Genomic DNA, 22,381 nt, shown 5'->3' with positions numbered 1-22,381 from the left:
TATATTATTATTTAATGTACACATGAGTGGGGTCAAGTTAAACATTTTGGTTAGAATTTTATTTTATACTGTGCATTGTTGCAATGTGCTAAATAAATATTGGCATAATTTTGTAATTGATTTATTCTTTGAAACTTTAATATTAATTTATGCAATTGCAATGCCTTGATTTTAGTAAAGTTAGTACACAGTCATAGCCATAAATGCAATGGTACTAATAATTGGCATAATTTCTTTCGGTGTTTCGGTTTTCGGCCTTGGTTTCCTATTTTTCGGTTTTCGGTTTCGGCCAGGAATTTTCATTTCGGTGCATCCCTAGTTTAACAGATGTGTGTCATTCGTTCAGAGAGTGCTCTAAAATGTATTGCAAATATCCGCGTTTCTCCTCGTTTTGGCAGTTTGTTGTTATATAGGGTTAGATTTTTTAAATGCTTAAGGTGCCCTCAACTCAACTTTTAATATTCAGGTGTCTGTAAGTATGACTCTGAACGTGTTGCAGGTCTGTGTTTTATTGGTTGTTGTCTCTCCACAGCATAATTTTGTGAGGCTTTGTAAACATGTAGGCGTATTAACTCTAGTGTGGATTTTTTCTACAATATTCACTCGTCATGACCGAAAACAGGGCATTCTAGTCAATCTCCTGCAGTATTTCCTCCCTTAATCAGTATAAAATGTGATTAACACCCGGTAATGCATAGGGGAAAAAATACAGTCATATACCGTGAAACCGATATAATTTAGATAAATACAGTGATATACATTTTTGGTCACACCGCCCAGCCCTAATTTCCAGGCATCACTGCATGCTTTCAAAGCCATTAGGGGCTTTCGCACCTGAGGAACCTTTTCATATTTCCTAGAACTATTGGCGGAAGTACCCAGCATATTCGCACCGCAGTAACTAGGAATAGTTTTTGTTCTAGGAACTCCTTTTGCGGGAACTAAAGCCACGTTTCCACCGCAGGAACTTTCTCCAGGAACTAGGGACTTTGGGGTGGTACTCTGTGTGTTTCGACCGCAGGTCTAAATAAAGTCTAAACGGCCCTGCTCGTGAGGTAGTACTTTATCGAAGTTCAGGAACTTTTGGGGGTGGCACTTGGGCGCTGAACATGCTGATTGGCTGAGCTCTCCCAGCATTTTATTTCCACCTAAAAGCAATTTGCTATTATAACTATTTATTGATACCACTGCACTCCGTTTAGGCAACTGGTGAAAAATGAAAGCCCCTATAGTTTCACTTTAGTTCTCCAGTTTGTAGTCTCTGGATGGCATACTATCCCAACGATAACCAATCTGACCTCCGGTATTGCTAAACATGCCGCAATAAACAATTAGAAAAAAGATAAATATATTTTTAATATACAATAGATACATGTCATGGCGATCATCGTTTTCATGTTAGAGAACTGTTTAATAATGAACTCTGGGTGACACAGGAGGAGGTTAAAACTAGAAAGACAAAGTGCTAGGTCTCTTATCATGTGTTAGTGTCGTTTATTGGGTAAACAGGTGGTCGTTTAGAACTGCAACATTACAAGACAAGCCAGTAACAAGTTTGTGATGAAAATTTTATTGGGCAAACAAATTAATTCTGTGACTGATCCAGTTCAGGACAAGATGAAGCACTAACAAGAACGCAGTAATGATATTCGTGCCATACTGTTAAATTAAACATCAGAGCATATTTCCAGCCAATTTCACCTTTGACATTTTTACCTATATTTGCATTTCATACGGAATAATTAAAAGGCACGTTAGTCACGTATCATAAGGCAGTCTTGAACTTCAGTACACGCTCTCTAACCGTATCTGAGAGCCAATCATATGAGATTGCATCTAGCTGCCCAGCAAATCCCCCTTGTTTAACTGCTTGAGCAAGCCTTGTCAAACAAAGAGTACATGTTATAACTTCATTACCGCTTCATAATTGGAGTTCCACAGGAATTGTGGTTCAGTGACTATTCTTAACTAAACTATGTTAGTCCATGATGTTAACAACTGTATTTTAAATATTAATGTATTCTGTTAATACTATCAATCAGATATTTTTTTATTTTTTTATTTTAGACTATTATAAATTAAGTATTAAAATAAATATGTGGCCAAAACAAATGCCAACATAATGGTTATAGACTAAAGGCCTGTTCACACAGTTTATCGGCGGCATTTAACGCCTTGTGACTAAACAAAGGGCGCCAATGTGAGTGTGCACACCGACACACAAAACGGCAGACGTAAAAGTGTCATTTAAAAAAAACGCCTTGGGTTCAATTTTTTGTTTTGACGCCGACCAATGAGATTGGCGCTTTTGTTCACGTGCCTGGAGCTGCTGAAGTTACAGTAAAACACGACTTGGTGGCGCTCAAGAACAAAACGGTCTTGCCGAGCACACATTGATACGACGAAGAAGTACGTACACAAAGAAGAAGGCTGTGTTCAAAATCGCCCCCTATACCCTTAAATAGGGCACTATTTGAATGAACATCCATTTGTAGTGGTGTCCGAAACCATAGTGGACGTTTTTGAGTGCACTCATTCAATCCCACAATGCACCTCAATAACAAGTGTACAGTAGATGTACTTGCTGCGCAGGTCGATCGGCATATGACAGCAAAGTCCTGCGAGAGCGGTTCGAGAGCAATACTATATTGCATGGGCGTCAGAAGCAAAAATATGTGGTGGGTCCTTTCACAGAAAAATTTTACTGGAGTAGATGCAATTTACATAAAGTACAAATATATCGGCATATTTAACAGACGTCTGGTTGAGGCAGACAAAACTACGGAAAACTCAATCTTTTGCAGCAACCATAGTGTAGGGGTAAGACGCATGGCATCAAGATTTGACGCAAAACAACCAGATGTTCGAATTTGCCTTTTGCCGATCTCACTCTACTCCTTTTTCCCATCACATATCAGATCGGAAAGGCATTTATTTTCAATGAAAATGAAGAAAATATTAGAAAAGTGAAAATAAAGCTTCTAAGGCATTTAATCAGTATTTATCAGTTAGGGGTATGTAAACAGACATGTGCTCGATTAGAGATGATAAAAGTGAGTGGGTCCAATATCATTGGTCTTAAAAAGTGTGTGGGTTGATGCCATCTCCTGGCGAAACGTGGAAATTCATTCAATGCACGGCGTGACTCTCACAATGCGTTATGGGCATCCGCTAGCCGTCGAGCGTACATCGGTTGTAAACTCGTTATTGCGGTGCATTATGGGATTGAATGAGTCCACACAATAACGTCCACTATGGTTTCGGACATCACTAAATGGCTGTTCCCTCAAATAGACATGTAAATACTGTCTCTCTTCTTCTTCTGTGTGACAAGCGAGTGTCAGAAGCGTAAAGTTGCGCAGCACCACCTTGTGTACCGGGAGTGCCATCTACTGAATTTGCACGGTCACTCTGCGCATTGCCAGTGAAATTGCTTGGGTGTGAACACTCAATACGCGCTGAAAAACGTCGAAAAACGCTGGCGATAAGCACTCGCGATATTCGTCCCGGTGTGTACAGGCCTTTATATTTAAAATATTGTTTTCTTGTCTAACACGCCATTGATGTTTTAAGGGTAACGTCAACCAGGTTCAACAAATAAGAACATTTTTCACTAGCCCCACCATAAATGTAATGATTTTTAGTAACATATTTTTTATATGTATATAATATGTATTATTAAAATACTTGATAACATCAACAGCATTGGTTCTTAAGTTTCTTCTAGCAAAAACTCGTGAGCCATGTGAAGTACTTGCTGAATATTGTGCTTTTTTCTTTTGTTGCCCATTTCTGAGATTAACTGTCATGAAGAAAAAAAAAAGGGCTGGAACTAACACTTATTTGGGTAATCAAATGATCTGTTGATTATTCCTTTGATTCATCAGATAAAAAATGCATATTTTTTATTCTGTATTTTCATGAAACACAGACACACACACACACACACACGCTGGCTTTCCAGGTTTTTATGGGGACATTCCATAGACATAATTCATTTTATATTGTACAGATTGTATATTCTACACTAACCCTACCCCTGAGCCCTTGTTTCCTCATGAGGACCAACTACAATATCCCCACAAGGTCAAAATGTACTGGTATGACTATACTTGTGGGGATATTTGGTCCCCATAATGTATATAATACCAGTAACCCCAAACCCCCTACTTACACACACTCACACATCCTGCCCAATGTTCTCCTCCAAATAATGTGCAAATTGGAAGTAGTTAAAAGAAAGTGTGTATCATCTTAAATAAAGGTTTAAAAAACAAATGTTTGTTCACAATTAAATGAGAAAAACACTCACAAAATTAAAAATGCAAGAGGTAGAATGTTCATTACTGGCTGTCATTTATTTCTCCAGCAAATGTGGGGAAATTCTTGCATTTATATCTCATTACATGTTATAATCCAACTACAGTTACTGTTCTCATAAAAATATCATTACTTTCATTACATGTAGCCTAGGATTTTAAACCAACAAATATTTTATCAAAATGAATATTTTAGGCCAAATGATTGCGCTCCCTTTCTCTTTTGCAGTCTGTGGTTAATGCTCATATGCACTCACTCACTTTATGAAGTCTTTGATGTTTAATAGGGATTCGCTTGCTGTCGGAATGAACGTTTTAGCAAAATGGAAATACTTTTGTGAATTTAGAGATAGGAATATTACCATAAACGTTATGCACCGTGGAAAAAACAAATCTGAAGCATATTTAATGGCACACATATGTAAGGAACAATTGACAGCGGGCTGTTGAATTATTCAAAAATACTCAGTGCAAGTTACTTCCAAACTGTAATACATTATAGATTATTTGTTACTGTTATTTAAAAGTAATTATTTACCTTACAATATTGCTGTCTCAGAATTGTAATGCGTTACATTATTCCTGTATTACTTTTGAGTTCCTTTCACCAAAATAACTACAGAAGTACAACTTCTGCTACAGAGCATTTTACATCCAGTAGAAGGCATGTGATGTAGCATAATGACTGTGGGCTATCCAGGCTACTAACAATATAGCATATAATTGGCTCAAAGTGAAGGCTCGAGACAATGCAAGAAAGGATGACCGACAGAATCACAATCGCGACATCGATTAGTTCTTTCTTTAACGATTACGTTCTTCTTGTCCTTATCTCTGACAAACGCGAAGTAATGCTCGTACGTTCTTCATCTCGCGAATGTACAGTCTTCTTCTGCCATCTTCACCCATTAGCCGCTTTTCCACTGGCCAGCGTGAGGCCGAAATCATGCCTCGTGGGACTCCTGTAAAACCCAACCCTAAACATGCCTTCATATGTCACACAATACAAAGGTACACCAGCAAGTGGGAGATGAATGAAATTAATCGCTATATAAATATATCAGAAGCTGTCGTTTAGTCTTTATTTACAAACTTGGGACACCACACACGGCTATTTACTGTCCACAAACAGGTAATAACTAACTTGCATTTTTCATTCGTTAACGTCTCGCTGTTTTTTAAATTTATTTATTTATTTTGAACAATTCCATTTTAGGCTAAAAGTGTGTTGTAACGCAAGCGTTACTGAACATGTACCGGGTAAAATATTACTGAAAATTGATTAGTAATGCCTTACACTACTGCGTTGCAGCAAAACGCAATACGTTACTGTAACTGTTACGCATTACTCCCAATACTGAAAATAATGCACACCCAAGGATGTAATGCGGCCTTGACATTACAAATTACACCTCAAGTGTGCATTATTTTCTAATAATTCAGCAGACCGGAGTCCGTTATTCCACGTATACTTTCGGTTGCCACATCTTAAAGGGTTAGTTCACCCAAAAATAAATTCTGTAATTAATTACTCAACCTCATGTCGTTCCAAACCCGTAAGACCTTCGTTCATCTTCGTAACACATATTACGATATTTCTGATGAAATCCAAGAGCCCTATGACCTCTCCATAGTTAACACAAGCATAATTAACACTTTCAAGACTCAGAAAGGTTGTAAAAACATTAAAAAAGTCCATGTGACTCCGGTGGTTCAACCTTGATTTTATGAAGCGATGAGAATAACAAAATTACGTATTAAATATCAAACAAAAATAATGACTTTATTCAACAATTTCGTTCAAGCCTGTGGCAGTCTCCTACGCAGTTTACATTGTAAATACAGTGCATCTCCTGCATCATCATCACACGCATGCGTCATGGTTCTCACGAACAGCATCGGATGCCGTAGAACTCGAAAGCGCTTCACTGTTGCATAAACTGCGGTCAGAGATCGCTCGGATCTCATCAAAAATATCTTAATTTGTGTTCCGAAGATGAACAAAGGTCTTATGGGTTTGGAACGACATGAGGGGGCGTAATTCATGACAGAATTTTCATTTTTGGGTGAACTATCCCTTTAAGACGTTGTTCAAATGTTGTATTTCAAGACATTAGCAGGGCTCGACATAAGCAATGGCCCGATGGCCCGGGGCCAGTAAAAGAGTATGTCGGGCTAGTTGATTTGCCATCCGCAAAGGCAAAACAAACGTCATACCCAGTGGCGCGAAGAGTGTCAATGTTAATTCTTTTTTTTTTATTACGTATTAAAATGGCAAAGTACTACGAGGCTAATAAACACTGCTTACCATATCGTGAAGAGTGAGCTCCCCTTTACTGCCTATGAGAGAACGAGAAGAAGAATGGCGAAGACGTTGGCTCTCAGTACCTCACCGATGTAGCATGTCAAAGGTAAGTTACTCAACTAGCTAGCAAATATATCACCGTAACTTTGCTCATAAATGATATATCCAAAGTGCAAGTGCTTGACTTGTGTCATGAGTGAATTTGGGTGTCATTCCAAAGGCAGCGCGCGCGCTCCGAAACAGGACGAGACGAGTAAATTATACTTTCGGTTTCATGCGCACGTCAGGGATGGCTGACGCAAAACTGTAGTTCCGAAGCATTGCGCGATCCGAACAATCCGAGGCGTGATTCAAAACACCTATGTCACGTGACTACGGCTAAATGAAGCCAGAAATATCTTGTATAATGTGTGTCTTTGTTAATTGTTTATCTTTTGTTTTATAAATATATATATTTTTGTTTGCTACAGTTTTTAAATAGTTTATATACATTTTTATATTTATTTTTCTGAGGCTTTTCTTTGTCATATATAACAATAACTTACATATAATTGGATATGACTGTTGGTTGGACCAAAAAAAAAAAAAAAATAATAATAATATATAAATTATATATATATATATATATATATATATATATATATATATATATATATATATATATATATATATATATATATATATATATATACTGCAATAAAAAAATCATAGTTACAATGACAATTTGGTTATTTTTGCATGTCTCTCTCTAGCTCTTAATTCATGTACTCCATTTGCTGCATTGATTAATCCTAATGTATACAATACATACAGCTTAATGGAAAAGTTTTCCTTACATTTCTTTCAGGGCCAATAAAAATATAGAAGGGGCCAGCAAAACTCTGATCTACTGGCCCCAGGGGCCAGTGGGAATTTTTTTTTCATGTTGAGCCCTGACATTAGTCAGGTTTTTGTCCTTAAAACGCTCTTATGTGTAGGACAAATTTCTTGTGCATCTCATCCCACGCCTTCTTATGCTAATTCCAAAACGTAATTTTATCGCTTGTTTCTGTTTTCTTTTTTCCTGTGTTTTGATCAGGACATTCAGTACTAACAGTATAACAGTGAAAACACAGAAAGCTAGGAAATTCCGTCAATGGTGGGGAAAGAGTTAATGCAGTTATTAGAGAGAGAGGTTAAGAGTGTGTGATTTACCCAAGTCTGTACGTCTCTCAACAGAGTTCGGCAGCAGCATCTCTGCTAATAGAAAAACAGTATGTTTATCTCCTTAAGGAACAGAGCCGTTATTACCTTGCTAGTGAGAAATGTTATGTAGCTTTTAAGTTGCTAAAGTATTTTACTGATAAAATCATCAGAGCAGCACTGACAACTGGTGTCTGTACTGTATGTGTGCGTTTGAGTGGGCAAAAAAAACAATTTGTCGTTTTTATCCTATTGTTTAACATATTTATTTGCTTGGTCAGTGTCGTTGTGTTCTTTTGCTGTTGTAGGCTGTAAGGACCTTTTGAAATAACTGAAATCATTTGACGAAGTGATATGGAACTGTAATGCGTTCAAGACCTGCCTGGAACTTTAGCCATTTCCCTGAAAATAATTGCACACCTTAGAACGTCAACCAATCAGACCCATAGTATAAAATCGAATAAATGTCACAGAAACCTTAAGGTTTTAGTCTGCAAGATATAAATGCACTGCCTCTCTAGTTCCACCAACAGTAATTTTTGCTCACATTTTTCCATTTTCATTGTGAGATCCTCCATCTCATGTAGTGTTACCAAATGATTATCTGACCCGCAGATATCTCACTAGTCCACTCTTACAAACACAATCGTACACAACAGACTTGCTCTTGTGTGAGACGCTGTTTGGAAGGGCATGACATTGTAAAAACTGCAGGTTTACTCTTTTCATCCTCTCCTCTGGAGGAAAGCCATTTGTCTGAGGCTGTTTCATTTTCAGCAGGGTGAGATTCTCTAGAGATCCGCTGGGCACACAGTCTCATTCTCTCTTCTTTATGTTCTCTTTTTTTCATCATCTTAGTTTTACCATTTGCATGGTTCACTCTAGAGATGCACCGATTGCAATTTTCTTGGCCAAATCAGTTTTTTTGTTTGTTTTTGTTTTGTACGCGTGTCCTGCCTGCAGATACTGATTTTTGCCAATTCAGATTTTCTTTCTAAGAACTATAATTGAAAGCATATACAAACAAATATGTAAATAAATGCAATAGAATAAAGAGAGCTATGAAGTTTTTCTGGTGGGTCTAACAGTTGTCACTTTAAGAGTTTATGCACGGATCCAATATAATTTTACACAACATGCGTTATATTTAATATTAATAAAAAGATGCGTAATCGCAAAGACGGGCATTTTGACAATTTTGCATGTATTCGACCGTTTAAGCGCATTAAGCCACTCATTTTGGTACTTGTGCCCTCCACTTTTATCGATCAGTGGTGCGGCCACTTTTGGTGTGAGTGCAAAAGCTGCGGGAATGACTACAATTTTGTGCAATACAAGCACTATAATGGCTGATCATGTGGGAAATCGCCTGATTCCAGTCCTTGGGCAGTCGATCAATGCATCTGTAATTCATTAATTTAAAGCTACACTGTGTGATACTTTCCCCCATCTAGCGTTGAAAAGGTATATGACCATCCAGTGAATATTAGTTTCTGTTCCTCTCAATTCCGATTTCGTTTTAACTCCTACTGTGGCCGATTTAGTCCAAGATTAACATGAATTCCAGCTCGACCTCGTCCACATTCGACACGGTGCCATCGAGTGTTAAAGCGCGAAAGGCGAAGCTTGAATTTACCGGTATGTCCCTCTTTGGCTAATGTACTTTCAAGATGGAGGGGCAACATGGCGACCTGCATTCGAACCCCTCACCCATAGGTATTTTCAATGGCATATTATAAACTTACGAGAATACTTTATTACTTGAAAGAAGTAAATATACATTAATGAGCACATATATTTTTGAAAGAACTAAGTGTTTTTAGCTAAGAATAAACTAAAGTCACACAGTGTAGCTTTAAGGTGTGAAATTTAGCCAAAATAATAGGGCTCCCCCGACTTAGATTCACCTAGTAAACTATTTAAGCCATTAGTCGATTAATCAGGGATAAATACTTAACCATAATAATATATAACTTTCATAATGAAAAATATCAGTACAAACATAAACAAAATAAACGGTCCCACTTTATATTTGGTGGCCTTAACTACTTTACTTACATAAAAAAAATAAGTACAATGTACTTATTGTGTTCATATTGTATTGCAAAACAGTTGCTGATATTGAGGTGGGAAACGGGTAAAGTTATGGACAGGTGTGGTGGTATGGGTAAGTTTTAGGGTAGGGTTAGGTGTAAGGGAAGTGTCAACAGTGTAATTATATATGTAACTACAGAAATTAATTACAGATGTAATTACATGCAGGTATTTTTAAAATGTAAGTACAATAAGTGCATTGTATCAAATGATTAATTAAAATGTTAGTACATAGTAGTTAAGGCCACCTAATATAAAGTGGGTCCACATAAACTGTTCACATAGGCCTAAGTCACAAATGCTTCATACCTTCTTGTGATGTTTGTTATATGTAGCTATATTTATAAATGACATTGGGATTATGGTTATTAACAGGACTGTGACGTGGTTTCGAATGAGTTAGATGCTACTAAATATAAATTTAGAGGACATTATCATCAAAACTATGACCAAAATAAACACCTCTGTTTTGAGTGTCCTCATTGACAGAATTAAAACTTCCTCAGAGAAAACTAGTCTAATCTGAATAGTCCTGCTGTAAATTAAACCAACTATTGGACTAACATACAGGCCAAAGACATCCATATGAGCTGATGTAGTGCACATGAACAAAAATACATTGGGCAACTGTTTTTATGTTAACCCTAATTGCAGAAAACAAAGGAACTGCAAGAAACCCCCGCAAATCATAGCCAACTACGGATTATGGATTCCTTATCTTTTTTTAATTACTTTTACATTCCCCTGGAAAATTGCAATAAGTAATACATTGCAATAAATAAATTAACATTTTGTATAGCATAAAAAATGTCATGAATAATAAAAATTAACATTTATTGACCTATATAATAATTTTGCTGTCGATATACTGTATGCCCACCCTTAGTGTGGAGCTTCTTTTTTAAATAAATTAACATTTTGTATAGCAAAAAAAATGTCATGAATAATAAAAATTAACATTTATTGACCTATATAATAATTTTGCTGTCGATATACTGTATGCGCACCCTTAGTGTGGAGCTTCTTTTTATTTTTATTTTTTACAAATTGATGTGTTAAAATGTACAGTAGCAAAAACAGCCTGATTTTTAAGGATGCATGTCATGGAATTGTCATGAAACAGAAATGTACAATTATTTTTGGTGAGAAAACTTGACTAAACTTTCAAGTAAATTTCAGAAAAATAAGATAATTTTTTAAGATTGAATTTGTCTCCTTATAAAATAAACTCCATTAGAGGTGAGAAAGGAATGAGAATGGAAATTTCCCACTGATTCTGAGCGGCCACTGTATCACTTTAGGTAGAGTTGTGCTCCCTCAGCACTTCTGAATACACTGAATTAACATCTTTCTCTCTCATAAGCATGCTTCTTAAAAAAAAAGATAAAGGGGAAGATTTCCACCCAAGCACCTCTTTTTATTAATATTAAAGTTTAGTCAACGTTAAATGAGACCCCAGTTTCCAATTTATTTTGCCACTTCAACGCCTCATCGGTAACGTTAATAACTCCTGGATACTGGATTAGAGCTTTAAGTGCACTGGGGGAACGTCAAATAAGCAGAGTATTTGCCAGCTCTTCATGGACTGAACACGATTAATTACTTGAACTTTTTACTAAATTATTCCCAATTTATTTAAATGTTTGTTAGGGGTATCAATTGATGGGTGAATTGGGAAAATATACTGACCGTAAATATCGTTTTGAATCCGTTTTCATTATTTTAACTATACAGTATCCAATATTCTTTTGACAGTGTATCACATGCTCAAACATTGATTCTGATACCCAGCAGAGAGAAAACAATATGTGCCAATCATCATGACGTTTAAGATAAGAGAGAAGCATTCTTAGTCATAACGTCATTCTACAAACAGTTGTTCTAATAATTATGATGATGATAATAATATCTAGTTTAATCATGACGTCATCATTACCTTGTGACACACGCTGATTGGCATTTGCTGATTCAGCAGCCAGTCTTGTTAAATAGTATGTTTGCTGTAGGCTAGTCCTGCAGCAGTTCCTCCTCCCCCAGCTCCACCTGCCAAGATCTGCTATGGTATTTATGAATGTCTATTCATGCAGCAGCCATATATTTGACGTGCTCAGAGCAGCGTGTCTGTGTTTCTAATGGCAGAAGCAAGTCTATACTTGCTCTGCAGCAGCATGCGTAGCAGATCTAGTCCTTCAAGACCTAATAAATTTACATGGCTATATTCATTAAACACAACAAAACTACTTTGAGAGTTGTCATGATTGACTATGCATTTATTCAATCCAAATTACATTTACATTACATTACATTTAGTCATTTAGCAGACGCCTTTATCCAAAGCGACTTACAAATGAGAGCAATAGAAGCAACTAGAACAGTCAAGGGCAACAGCAAAACGTAAATACAGCAAAACGTAAATGCAGCAAAATGTAAATACAAAATGTAAATACAAAATGTAAAAGCAAAATGTAAATACAGCAAAAAGCAAAACGTAAATACAAATACAGCAAAACGTAATCTAGTGAAATTTTACCATTTTAAAATGAACTGTTTTCTATTTTAATATATTTTAAAATATGTTCTAACATACACCGTCCTGTGCTACTTGGAGACGTCATCAGTGATGATCCCAGGGTCAACAGGTGTTTCGGGTCTTTAATCAACCGACACCCTCACCTCTGTGAAATGAGATACTAGTAACACTTCTGCGGATATTCCATATCATAGCAAGCAATGAGTCTCATCTGAACAAAAAAACCACTGCGCTGCCAAACCACTCTCTCAAGCGCCCACAGCTACGCGTTTTCAGCAGAGCGCCTAGCGTTTTCAGCTGGCTAAAAAAGCTTTGGTGGACACACGGCCTCACTTCTGTATTCAGCATCCCTCTACGCACACCTTGGCAATAGAATCGCCATTGGCTAAACTACATATATTCCACCCAATCAAGCATTATATTATGATATTATGATAATCAAGCATTATTTAATGATAGAGCTTTAGCAATTAGAACTAAAACTTGGTAACCATGTATGAATGCATATTTGCCATTTTACCTTAGGGCTGGTGGTGGTGTTTAAGATATTGTAGGTCATTCAGTGTTTCAGTAAAAAAAAGTAGGTAATAGATAATAGTAATTTTTATTAAAAGATAATACTACTACTAATTATTTACTAGCTACCACACTAAGGATTGATAACCTGCTGGATTCATGAATATTAATCACGTTGTCCGCATACATACAGGTACGCTGCAAAATAGTCTAGTGAAATAGTGTAGTGCGCTTGACAGAGAGCAAAGCTCTCAAGCGCTCCGTCTGTGTTCAGGAAGTCAAAGTTTATCTATGCTTGACTCATACTTGGCCTCTAACACACACACACACACACACACTGGCGAGTAAAATCTAATAATTTAATAGCCAGTGGCTAATTATAGACATTATTTAGTCTCCCAGAGTGAAGACTAATGCTGCCTTCACATGCTATCAGAATTATATTAAATACTAGTTTCCTAGGTAAACAATTGGACACGAACGCCCTCTCAAGTCAAAATTTGAATGCGATGAGCTCGTAATCATGACTTTAGAAATGGGAAGTAGGAAATTTCCGATAGCATGTGAATGCAGTGTCGCAAATGTGAGTGTTTTACAACTTGCATTGTAGAGGGTTGTTCAGTGTCACAATCATTCTGATAATTTGATTTGATGCTCAAGAAACATTTTCTTATTATCAGTGTTGAAAACAGTTGTGCTGCTTAATAGTTTTGTGGAAATCATGATGTTTTTTTACAGAATTCTTTAAATAGAAAGTTAAAAAGAGAACTTATTTAAAGAGGTTTTTTTTTTTTTTTTTTTGCAATGTAAAAGTCTTTACTGTCACTTTTGATCAATTCAGACTGACAGTTTCTGCTGCATGAACGAAGCTATGTAAATGCACATGTATATATGCTGTAATGCTGAACAGCCTCCGGGCTTCCTTACGTACGTCTTTCCTTGGTAAAGGCCACCCTTAACCCTCATTAACAGAGCAAGACTTCAACAAAGCCCAACACAAAAGCTATTGGCCTGCTGTTTCTCTATTCAAATCCTATTATTTGAGGTTTGGGAGGTGTATTCCTCCTCTCTCCATGGATTTCTCCCCCTTCCTTTTGGAGAGCCCCTGATCGAACAAACACAGGGAGTGTTCTGGGAATGAGCAGCGCTTTGAGGCTGGGCTGTTCTCTGCTGATTGACCCAGTCCTCTTACAGTATTGACTGCCCTTACTCGCAGACTGCACGCCCGCTTCCGCTCTGCCTCACGCTAATTACTAATATCAGAGTGGGCTAATATTGTTATTATTGCACACTCCATTTTATAGTGCTTTGGAACAAATTGGATTTGTAGAAATTGTTGGCACGGTTTAGCACTGATTAGAAGGCAGTGTGTGTTGTTTACCGCATGGATTTGTTGGTCTAACTGGAGCACGGCTTGATAGTTTGTGAGTCTCATCTGCCCCTTCTTAGAGGCCACGGCTAAAGAGTCAAAGGCTTAATGCAACATCAAAGCTGTCTTGCTTCTGCAAGTACACAGCTGACAGAAAGACAGATGAAGAGGAAGACAAGGAAGAGGGATAACATGAAAGAACTGATGAGGGACAGTTACATTGTTACTGAGAGAGCGAGCGAAATATAATATGTTGGGTCATTTGGTCACAAGACTGGTTCATACAGTAGTGGGCTAATTTGTTGTCATGACCTCATTATGGTGAGTTTATTTCAGCGACCAATAATTATGAATATTTAGCAATCGACACAGTGTGGTAAAACAAAGGTTTCCTGATTGGACATGGTAGTATGTAGGGCTGCCCCCTAGTAGTCGACTAACCATTAGTCAACTAGAAGAGTTAGTCGATTTGTTTAGTCACAAAAAAAAAAAACAATCCTCAGGAAGTGGCGAAAATCACGCAGCCTGTGACGGGCAGATCGTTAACCACTGGAAATCCAAACATTCGCCGCTCATTCATCAAACTCAAAAATGGCTTTTCACTTGAAATGTTTAAATAGTAGCTACTTTACAAGTCAGCTCGCTCTAACGTTAACCTAGATAAATGTGCACTATTATATAGGCACATATCTGTGTTAGTGTGGAGAGTGCGCTTACTGCATGACATACAAGCTCCAGTGCGATCACTTACATTTCCTTTAAAGGTCCTGTTCTTCGTGATCCCATTTTTTCAAACTTTAGTTAGTGTGTAATGTTGCTGTTAGAGCATAAATAATACCTGTAAAATTATAAAGCTCAAAGTTAAATGCCAAGCAAGATATTTTATTTAACAGAAGTTCCCTTTCAAAGCCTACAGCGAACGACCGGTTTGGACTACATCCCTGTACATCCTGCTTTAATGACGTCAATAGAACAGTTTGTTGACTAACCTCCGCCCACAAGAATAAGCGAAAAAGGGGGCGTGGTCTTGTTGCTCCCGCGTGGAGAAGAGGAAGTGTTGCGTTTGTATAGTTTGTTTGTCGCCATGTCGTCGAGACGCTGTTATTTTCATCCCGGAGTCAAATCACCTTTGTTTGGCTTTCCCAGGGACGCTGTACTTAGAGATCATTGAGCGCATGCATCTCCGTTATGGTAAGAGGCGTGACCTTTCCGGGCAACGTGCGCTAAGCTGCTGTCGAATCAGAACTCGTTACGTGTTTCTGAAGGAGGGACTTCATAGAAAGAGGAAATTCTCAGGCCGTTTTAAGGACAGTGAAAACAGCGGTATACAGATAAGTAAATTGTGTGAAAAATACTGTTTTTTTGCACGCGAAACATGAACACATGTTATATTGCACACTGTAAACACAATCAAAGCTTAAAAAAAACACGAAAAACGGGACCTTTAAATACTATGTAATTTTTGGTCATACATGAGTAATGCAAACTGTAAAATGCCTACTTTTATTTCTGTAAACTCACAATAAAAACAAAATGAAAACAATCAGGTGTGCTTGAACTGCCGTCTCAGTGAACTTGAGCACATAACAAAAATGAACTTAAACTCAACGTCTACTTGCCTCACAGACATGAGGAATATAGCCTATCTATAGAAAGATGGAAATGTCTACTTTTAAATGAACATGCGGAGATGACGAGTCCGCATAGTCGACTTCATCTCTGCAGCTGAAAAAAAACTTAACACTTTATCAATAAATTATTAATCTCTTTGCTGTTTTTTTCACACCATATTCATGATCATTACATTTGCCGGTGCGCTGTGGCAAGCTTTATGCGTGCGTTTGAGCGCTGATTAGGCTGTATTATATATAGGCAATTAAAGGCTCATTATTATGATTTATGGCTTATTAATATAAACATATGATTAGTCGACTAATGGCTAAAAATTAATGACTACTAGTCGACTAGAAAAATCTTTAGTCGAGGGCAGCCCAAGTATGTGACTTAACTTGGTAGTACAATCAAATAGTGAGTCAAAAGATTATTTTATCTATTCATTCATTTAAAAACCTTTCTTATAAACATGTTTTAAAGCTCGGGTGTTTAGATTCGAAGAGGCTAGCCATAGCAAGCTAGCTTTGAAAGCATACAATCCCACCTTCCCTACGCTCTCCAGTCACGCCTCCTCCAAAACACATGAATACACACAGCCAGAGCAGAGTCTGCAAAGTGTCATGAAATAAGTTAAATTACATCATATTTCGAAGCACATAACATTACAATGATAATGAATGTAAATTACTTAGAGCCACCTGACTTCTGCAGATTAATTTGGGTATTATATATATTTATGAATTAGGTTAACATTAACACTAGGGGTGTGACTAAACACTTATTTCCCGGGACGAGACAAGATTTTTACATAGTATTTTTAAGAAATACTCAATGATGAAATACATGACTAGAAAAATTGTTTGCAGATGCATTTGAAATGTTTTAACTCATCATCTTGTAATGAATGTCATTTCAGTTCTACTTTCTGAGTATGAATTATCATATGCAGTAAAATACAACAAGCACTGTAAAGATTTTTCCCAAAACTCAACTGACATGCTTCTTTCCTGTATGATTGTCTCTTCAGACCTTGGAACTGCACATGAGCTTCTTTTGACCTCCTAACTGAACTGATCATAGATATTAAGTGCAAACAATAACCATAATACCATAATCAAAATACTCAATATTCAAAGTGCAAATAGAGACCACATTTTCCTTCAAGCATGATACAGAGCTAAGAGATGGTTACAACGAGGTAGCTTTTATATTGGGAGATATGCGCATGCCTCAGGGAGCCGCTTTCAAACAGCGATAACGTATTGAAATCGCATTTGAATGCGCGCTCCTGTTTTCGTTCAGTTTTTCAGCATTTTAAAATATAAGTCTGACGCTTCTGCTGTCTTTGCACTATGTACGACTCGAACAGCTGCTGTTGGATGAGCTGATGGATTTGAAGTGACTGTTATCCACCTGAATTAAATTGTTTTTTTTTTCTATAAAAAGCAAAACTCGAGTGGAGGCGTAATGTAAACGTAGCGTTGGCATATTCTATCCTAACTTTACCCTCACACTCCGTCATGACCAGGTCATGACAATATGACACTAGACCGCTTTTCACCTCGACGATAAATCTTGTCACACCCCTAATTAACACACATCTATTCAAGGTATAAGAAAAATACATATCTTTTATCTTTTACAAAGATTTTGGTAGCACTTTATTTTACAGTCCTGTTCCCCATGTACTTATAATAGTAATTAGGTACTAGGTACTAACCCTAAACCTACCCCTAAACCTAACCTTAACCCATTTTAGCTAAGTACACTGTAAGTACATGTAAGTGCACATACTGTAAAAAAAAAAAAAAAAAGTGTAACCAAGATTTCTTCGAACTTGGCACATGCATTTTAAGATTTTTACACTAGTATTGAGATCCAATTGCTCCCATCACCTCACACTTCAGTATTACCTTATCTGGGTATTTCATGTATAAAGAAAATTAAGATATTGTGCTCAACTTGCTTGATACTGAAAAAGTAGTAGCATAAATGCATGTATGCTATTATGACAGCACCCTTCTAAGCACCAGTCTAAGAGTGTGTAACAAAAATCTCTCGAACTGGACTGCAGCTGTTTTATTCTGCGTCCTTTTACTGATTGTATGTTTTTAAATAATATGTGTATAGTGAAATATTAATGAGACCCTACATTAAACTTTAACCAGATTCTGAGGCAGATTAAACTAGACTATTAAATTTCCCTGACTGTGAAATAAAAGGGAATCCGATTGCAGTTGTACACCTTTTTCCCTTGCGCAGCTCTGTCTGTCAATATCAATGAAGCTCGTGTGAGTCATTTGAGTAGCTCGGAAAAATAAAGCAGGGGAAATTATTGCTGAATATCAGCTGTAAGTTTCCAGAGCAAAACAAGACGAAGGTTTTGTACAATTCAAATATGAATCATTAAAATAGAGTGGCATTCTGATTGAATAAACCAGATTGTCTGTCCTGGTCAATGAATGTATTTGGTTTTTCCTTTTATTTTGCTCTAATTTGTGCTCTTTCATATATAATTGACTCTGCTCTTCCATGCTGCGTTAGATGGAATAGACAGAGTAGCTGTAATGAGACGTGCCCACTCAAGGCCCTGAGAGACCAACCCAGTTACTGGGGTACAGCTGCTTTACTTGCCTCATTTGTGTGTATCTGAAGAGGCTAGAAAAGTAAAGTCACAACTGACAGATGCCTCCCCAGCATCCACAATTTTCCTGCCTCGGTGTGAGTCAGACAAAACAAGCATCATATTAAAATAATAACCTGCTGTTTTGCATGCAATTGATGTCGTGTTTTCCCCCCTCTTCAAGTAGCCCTCCTACCAGAGCTGTTAGCTTTCATCTCAAAACATTTCAATTCCAACGTCTGGACACCAGAAGCATTTCCGTCAGCATTGAAACCAATCGCAATTCCCCGTAGTCCAATTTACTGTTGTTCTATGAAGGTATTTGAAGTTCATATGGAGTAGCCAACTTAGTTTGGCCGACGAAACGTTTTCATTTGAACTTGATGTTTGTTGAAGGGGTACGATGGGAATTTCGAGAACTCACTCAGTGTGGCTTTGAACTGTTATTGAAGATAAACTCCAAATCGTTCCCTTGTGTGCTCTTTTCAGAGTTTCCCTTCAGACGAAGGCTGGCCATTTGCGAAGTACCTGGGTGCTTGTGGGCGGATGGTGGCAGTCAACTACGTGGGCGAGGAGCTGTGGAGTTTCTTCAATGCTCCCTGGGAAAAGAGAGTAGACCTGGCCAAGCAACTGATGGACATTGCTGAGCAGCTTACCAACAACGACTTTGATTTTGCTCTCTACCTGCTGGACGTCAGCTTCGATAACTTTGCCGTGGGCCCGCGGGACGGGAAGGTCATTGTGGTGGATGCGGAGAATGTTGTGGTGGCCGACAAGAGGTTGATCAAACAGAGTGAGTAAATAGATTGCCTCTTTCCTACATGTACAGTAAATCTCATTCTCTACACACAGAGTTTGTTGATTTACCGCAGTGACAACTGCATCCGACACTCAAATTTGCTTCCCAAAAAAAGTATACAATACACATTAAAATTCTGTTATCATTTACACACTGCCATGTACGGTGTACATTATAGGACATCCTCAACCTTCAGTCATTGGACAAAATGGCATCACGTCTCAGACTGAAAGGCTTCAGGTCTTAGGAAAAACAACGTCTCGTTCATTGAGGCATTGGACAAAACAGCCTCAGACAAAACGGCATCGGACGAAACAGACTCAAGGCCCCGATATATTCACTGCAAAGTTCTTTTTCTTTGCTTAGGGGTAAAACAAAGTTGGAAATACCTTTCCAGGGCATACTGTTCCAGGGACATACTGTTAGTGAACATCCCGACACCGTCCACCCTGCTGAGAGTGACGTTTCTATGAATATGTGCACACATCAAAAATGACAGCAGTTAAGAAAGCATCTGATCATAATGATGCGTAGGTTCGCACCAGCTCCGCATTTCAGCACTCCAGCCTATTCACGTCATGTTTATTTATATAGTACTTTATACAATAGATTATTTTAAAGCAGCAGCTTTATAGTAGGCTATATTAAACATGAAAAAACAAAACAGTGACGCTGTGTGTTTGTGTTAATTATGTAGAATATATCTATTGATAGTATTCATTTTAGGTATTTATATCTAATCCCTTGGCAATGTTCTTTATGTAGGCGAATTGTTATTCAAGCATTAAGAGAGAGAGAGAGAGAGAGAGAGAGAGAGAGAGAGAGAGAGAGAGAGAGAGAGAGAGAGACTGAAGGTAAGCTGTACTTGATATTTTATTCTTAGTTTTAAATAAATGGTCAAGTTCTATACAGAAGAGAACATGACGATTTAAATTTGGTCTGCAGAAAAATGACAACGGTCCGAATGAAAATGTAATCGACCCTCTAACAGTAGGTGGCACTTATGGAACAGCAGAAATAAAGTCTCAAAAGATTTTTCACCTCATGATAATTTGCAAACATACAAGCTAGCTAGTTGCAATGTGTTATTTAGCTAACTTTTTAAACATGCAAATAAAACTAGTGAATATTACACATTTACAAAACTATCTCAGTGGGACTGAGTAAGAAAAGCAGTAAGAAAGCAGTAAGAAAACCATGTGCATGGGATGTCACATTGAGGCGGGGCAATTTGAATCTTCCACGCATACTTTCGAGTCCGTTTCGTCCGATGCCTTTTATTCTGAGGCTGTTTCGTCCAATGCCTAATTGTACAACACCTGACACCTGAGGTTGTTTTTCGATGCCGTTTCGTCCAATGACTGAAGCCTTTTAGTCTGATGGTGATGATACACAGGGCAACTTTTTGAGCAATGTTACTAGGCAATGTTGCCGTCAATGGGCAACCAGGTAAGACACAGGGCCCATGACCGATCTAAAGATTTGGCCAAGCAACATTGCTTTGTAACATTGCCCAGCAACATTGCTCAAAAAAGTTGCCCCATGTATCATCACCTTGAGGCATGACACCTTTTCATCATATGACTGAGGTCTGAGGATGTCCTAAAATGTACACCATACTCATGACTTTTTCTTTCTTTTGTGCAACACAAAGGAGACATTTTTGAGAATTTACTGATCTTTTTTGTACCTTTCTAGAATAAAAAAAGCACCATAGAGGTACCGTAAAAGTAGTCTGTGAATGGCTAGTGTGCTAAATTCCAAGTCTTCTGAAGTCATACGATTGCTTTGTGTAAAGAACAACCCAACATTTTAAGTGATTCTCTCCATTGAGCTGTTGCCACTAGGTGACTGAGTAAGTGGATTTTGAGATGAATCAGTCAGATTCTGTGCAACGGCTCAAATAGTTAATTGAAAACATGAGACTCATTTTTTTTTTTTTTTTTTTCATGAACCAGGCATCAGTATTTTGTTTTTTTCTCTATACAAAGCTGTAATATGGCTTCAGAAGACATGGAATATAATGTACAGACTCGTGTGTTTTGTTCCCCTGCATGATTTACTTACTTCTGCATAAAAGAAAATTAGTTATTTTAAAAATGTTTTAATAGTTTTTTTGTCAATGGGGTACAAAACAGCGTTCCATAGAGGAAAAAAAATGTATAGTTTGGAATAATGTTATTATAGTTAATTAAATCTAAAACTACTGAAATATTTTTTGTTAATTGGAATTTCTTGAACAGAAATAAAATATAAATATTAGATGAGAAACGTAAACTTTACATTTTTAAACAGTAGAAATGTTGTCTTAGCAACTAACTGAAATAAAATAAGTTTAAATACTAAAATGACTAAAACTGAAATAAAATCGATAAAGTTAAATATAAATATTAAAAACAACAAAAGCTAATAAAAATAACAAAAGGACATAAAATGTGTGGGAAAAAATCACTAGAATTTAAATGAAAACTGAAAATTTTAAAATATATTTTTTTTTAGTTGTGAATCATTTCTCATTCATTTTTGGATATAATAACTAGGTAGTAACCAATTGTGCTGGAGTTCTACATGCAATCATTTTAATCAAGGTGCCTTATAAACCCTGCTAAACACCTGTAGGACTCCGAATGACGCAGAAGTGCTGTTATATACCCAGCACGTCAGTTTCGAGCACGTCACCGGCACATAGAGACATGTGCCTTTGTGTTTTGTGACCAGAATCTCAGGGGAGATACCCAACATCAGATAGAACACTATTCAGGGAACAAGGTTGGTTCCTGAAAGCCTCAGATATAAGACGTGTCTATATGCGGGTGTGTGTGTGTGTGTGCGCGAGAGACTCGCACGTGAGGACAGAGTGACGCCAGTTAGTTCTCTTTTCAATGGCGACTTGTCATGGTGCCAAAAGCCTCACAGAAGAAGTTCTGTCATTGAAGTGGGATCGAGCCCTCGAGGGGAGGGTGTCCCCTTTTACCAGTCAAACAGCTCCGCTAGGATGAATTGAAATTGTTTTAGCTCAGCTTTGAAGAA

The 22,381-nt window shown here is 37.4% G+C and overlaps 1 protein-coding gene across 1 annotated transcript in view; it reads left to right on the top strand.

The window, feature by feature from the left end:
• Positions 1 to 22,381, top strand: part of dipk2ab (divergent protein kinase domain 2Ab) — an 84,383-nt gene that overhangs the window by 30,276 nt on the left and 31,726 nt on the right. Inside the window, exon 3 of the mRNA XM_079805474.1 lies at positions 19,042 to 19,345. Within this exon, the coding sequence (XP_079661600.1) occupies positions 19,042 to 19,345 (304 nt within the window). The remainder of the gene's footprint in view (positions 1 to 19,041; positions 19,346 to 22,381) is intronic.

Source organism: Gobio gobio (genome assembly GCF_949357685.1).
Source record: "Gobio gobio genome assembly, chromosome: 23".
In the NCBI taxonomy this organism is placed as follows: domain Eukaryota; kingdom Metazoa; phylum Chordata; class Actinopteri; order Cypriniformes; family Gobionidae; genus Gobio; species Gobio gobio.
This window is presented reverse-complemented; position numbering and strand designations above follow the sequence as displayed.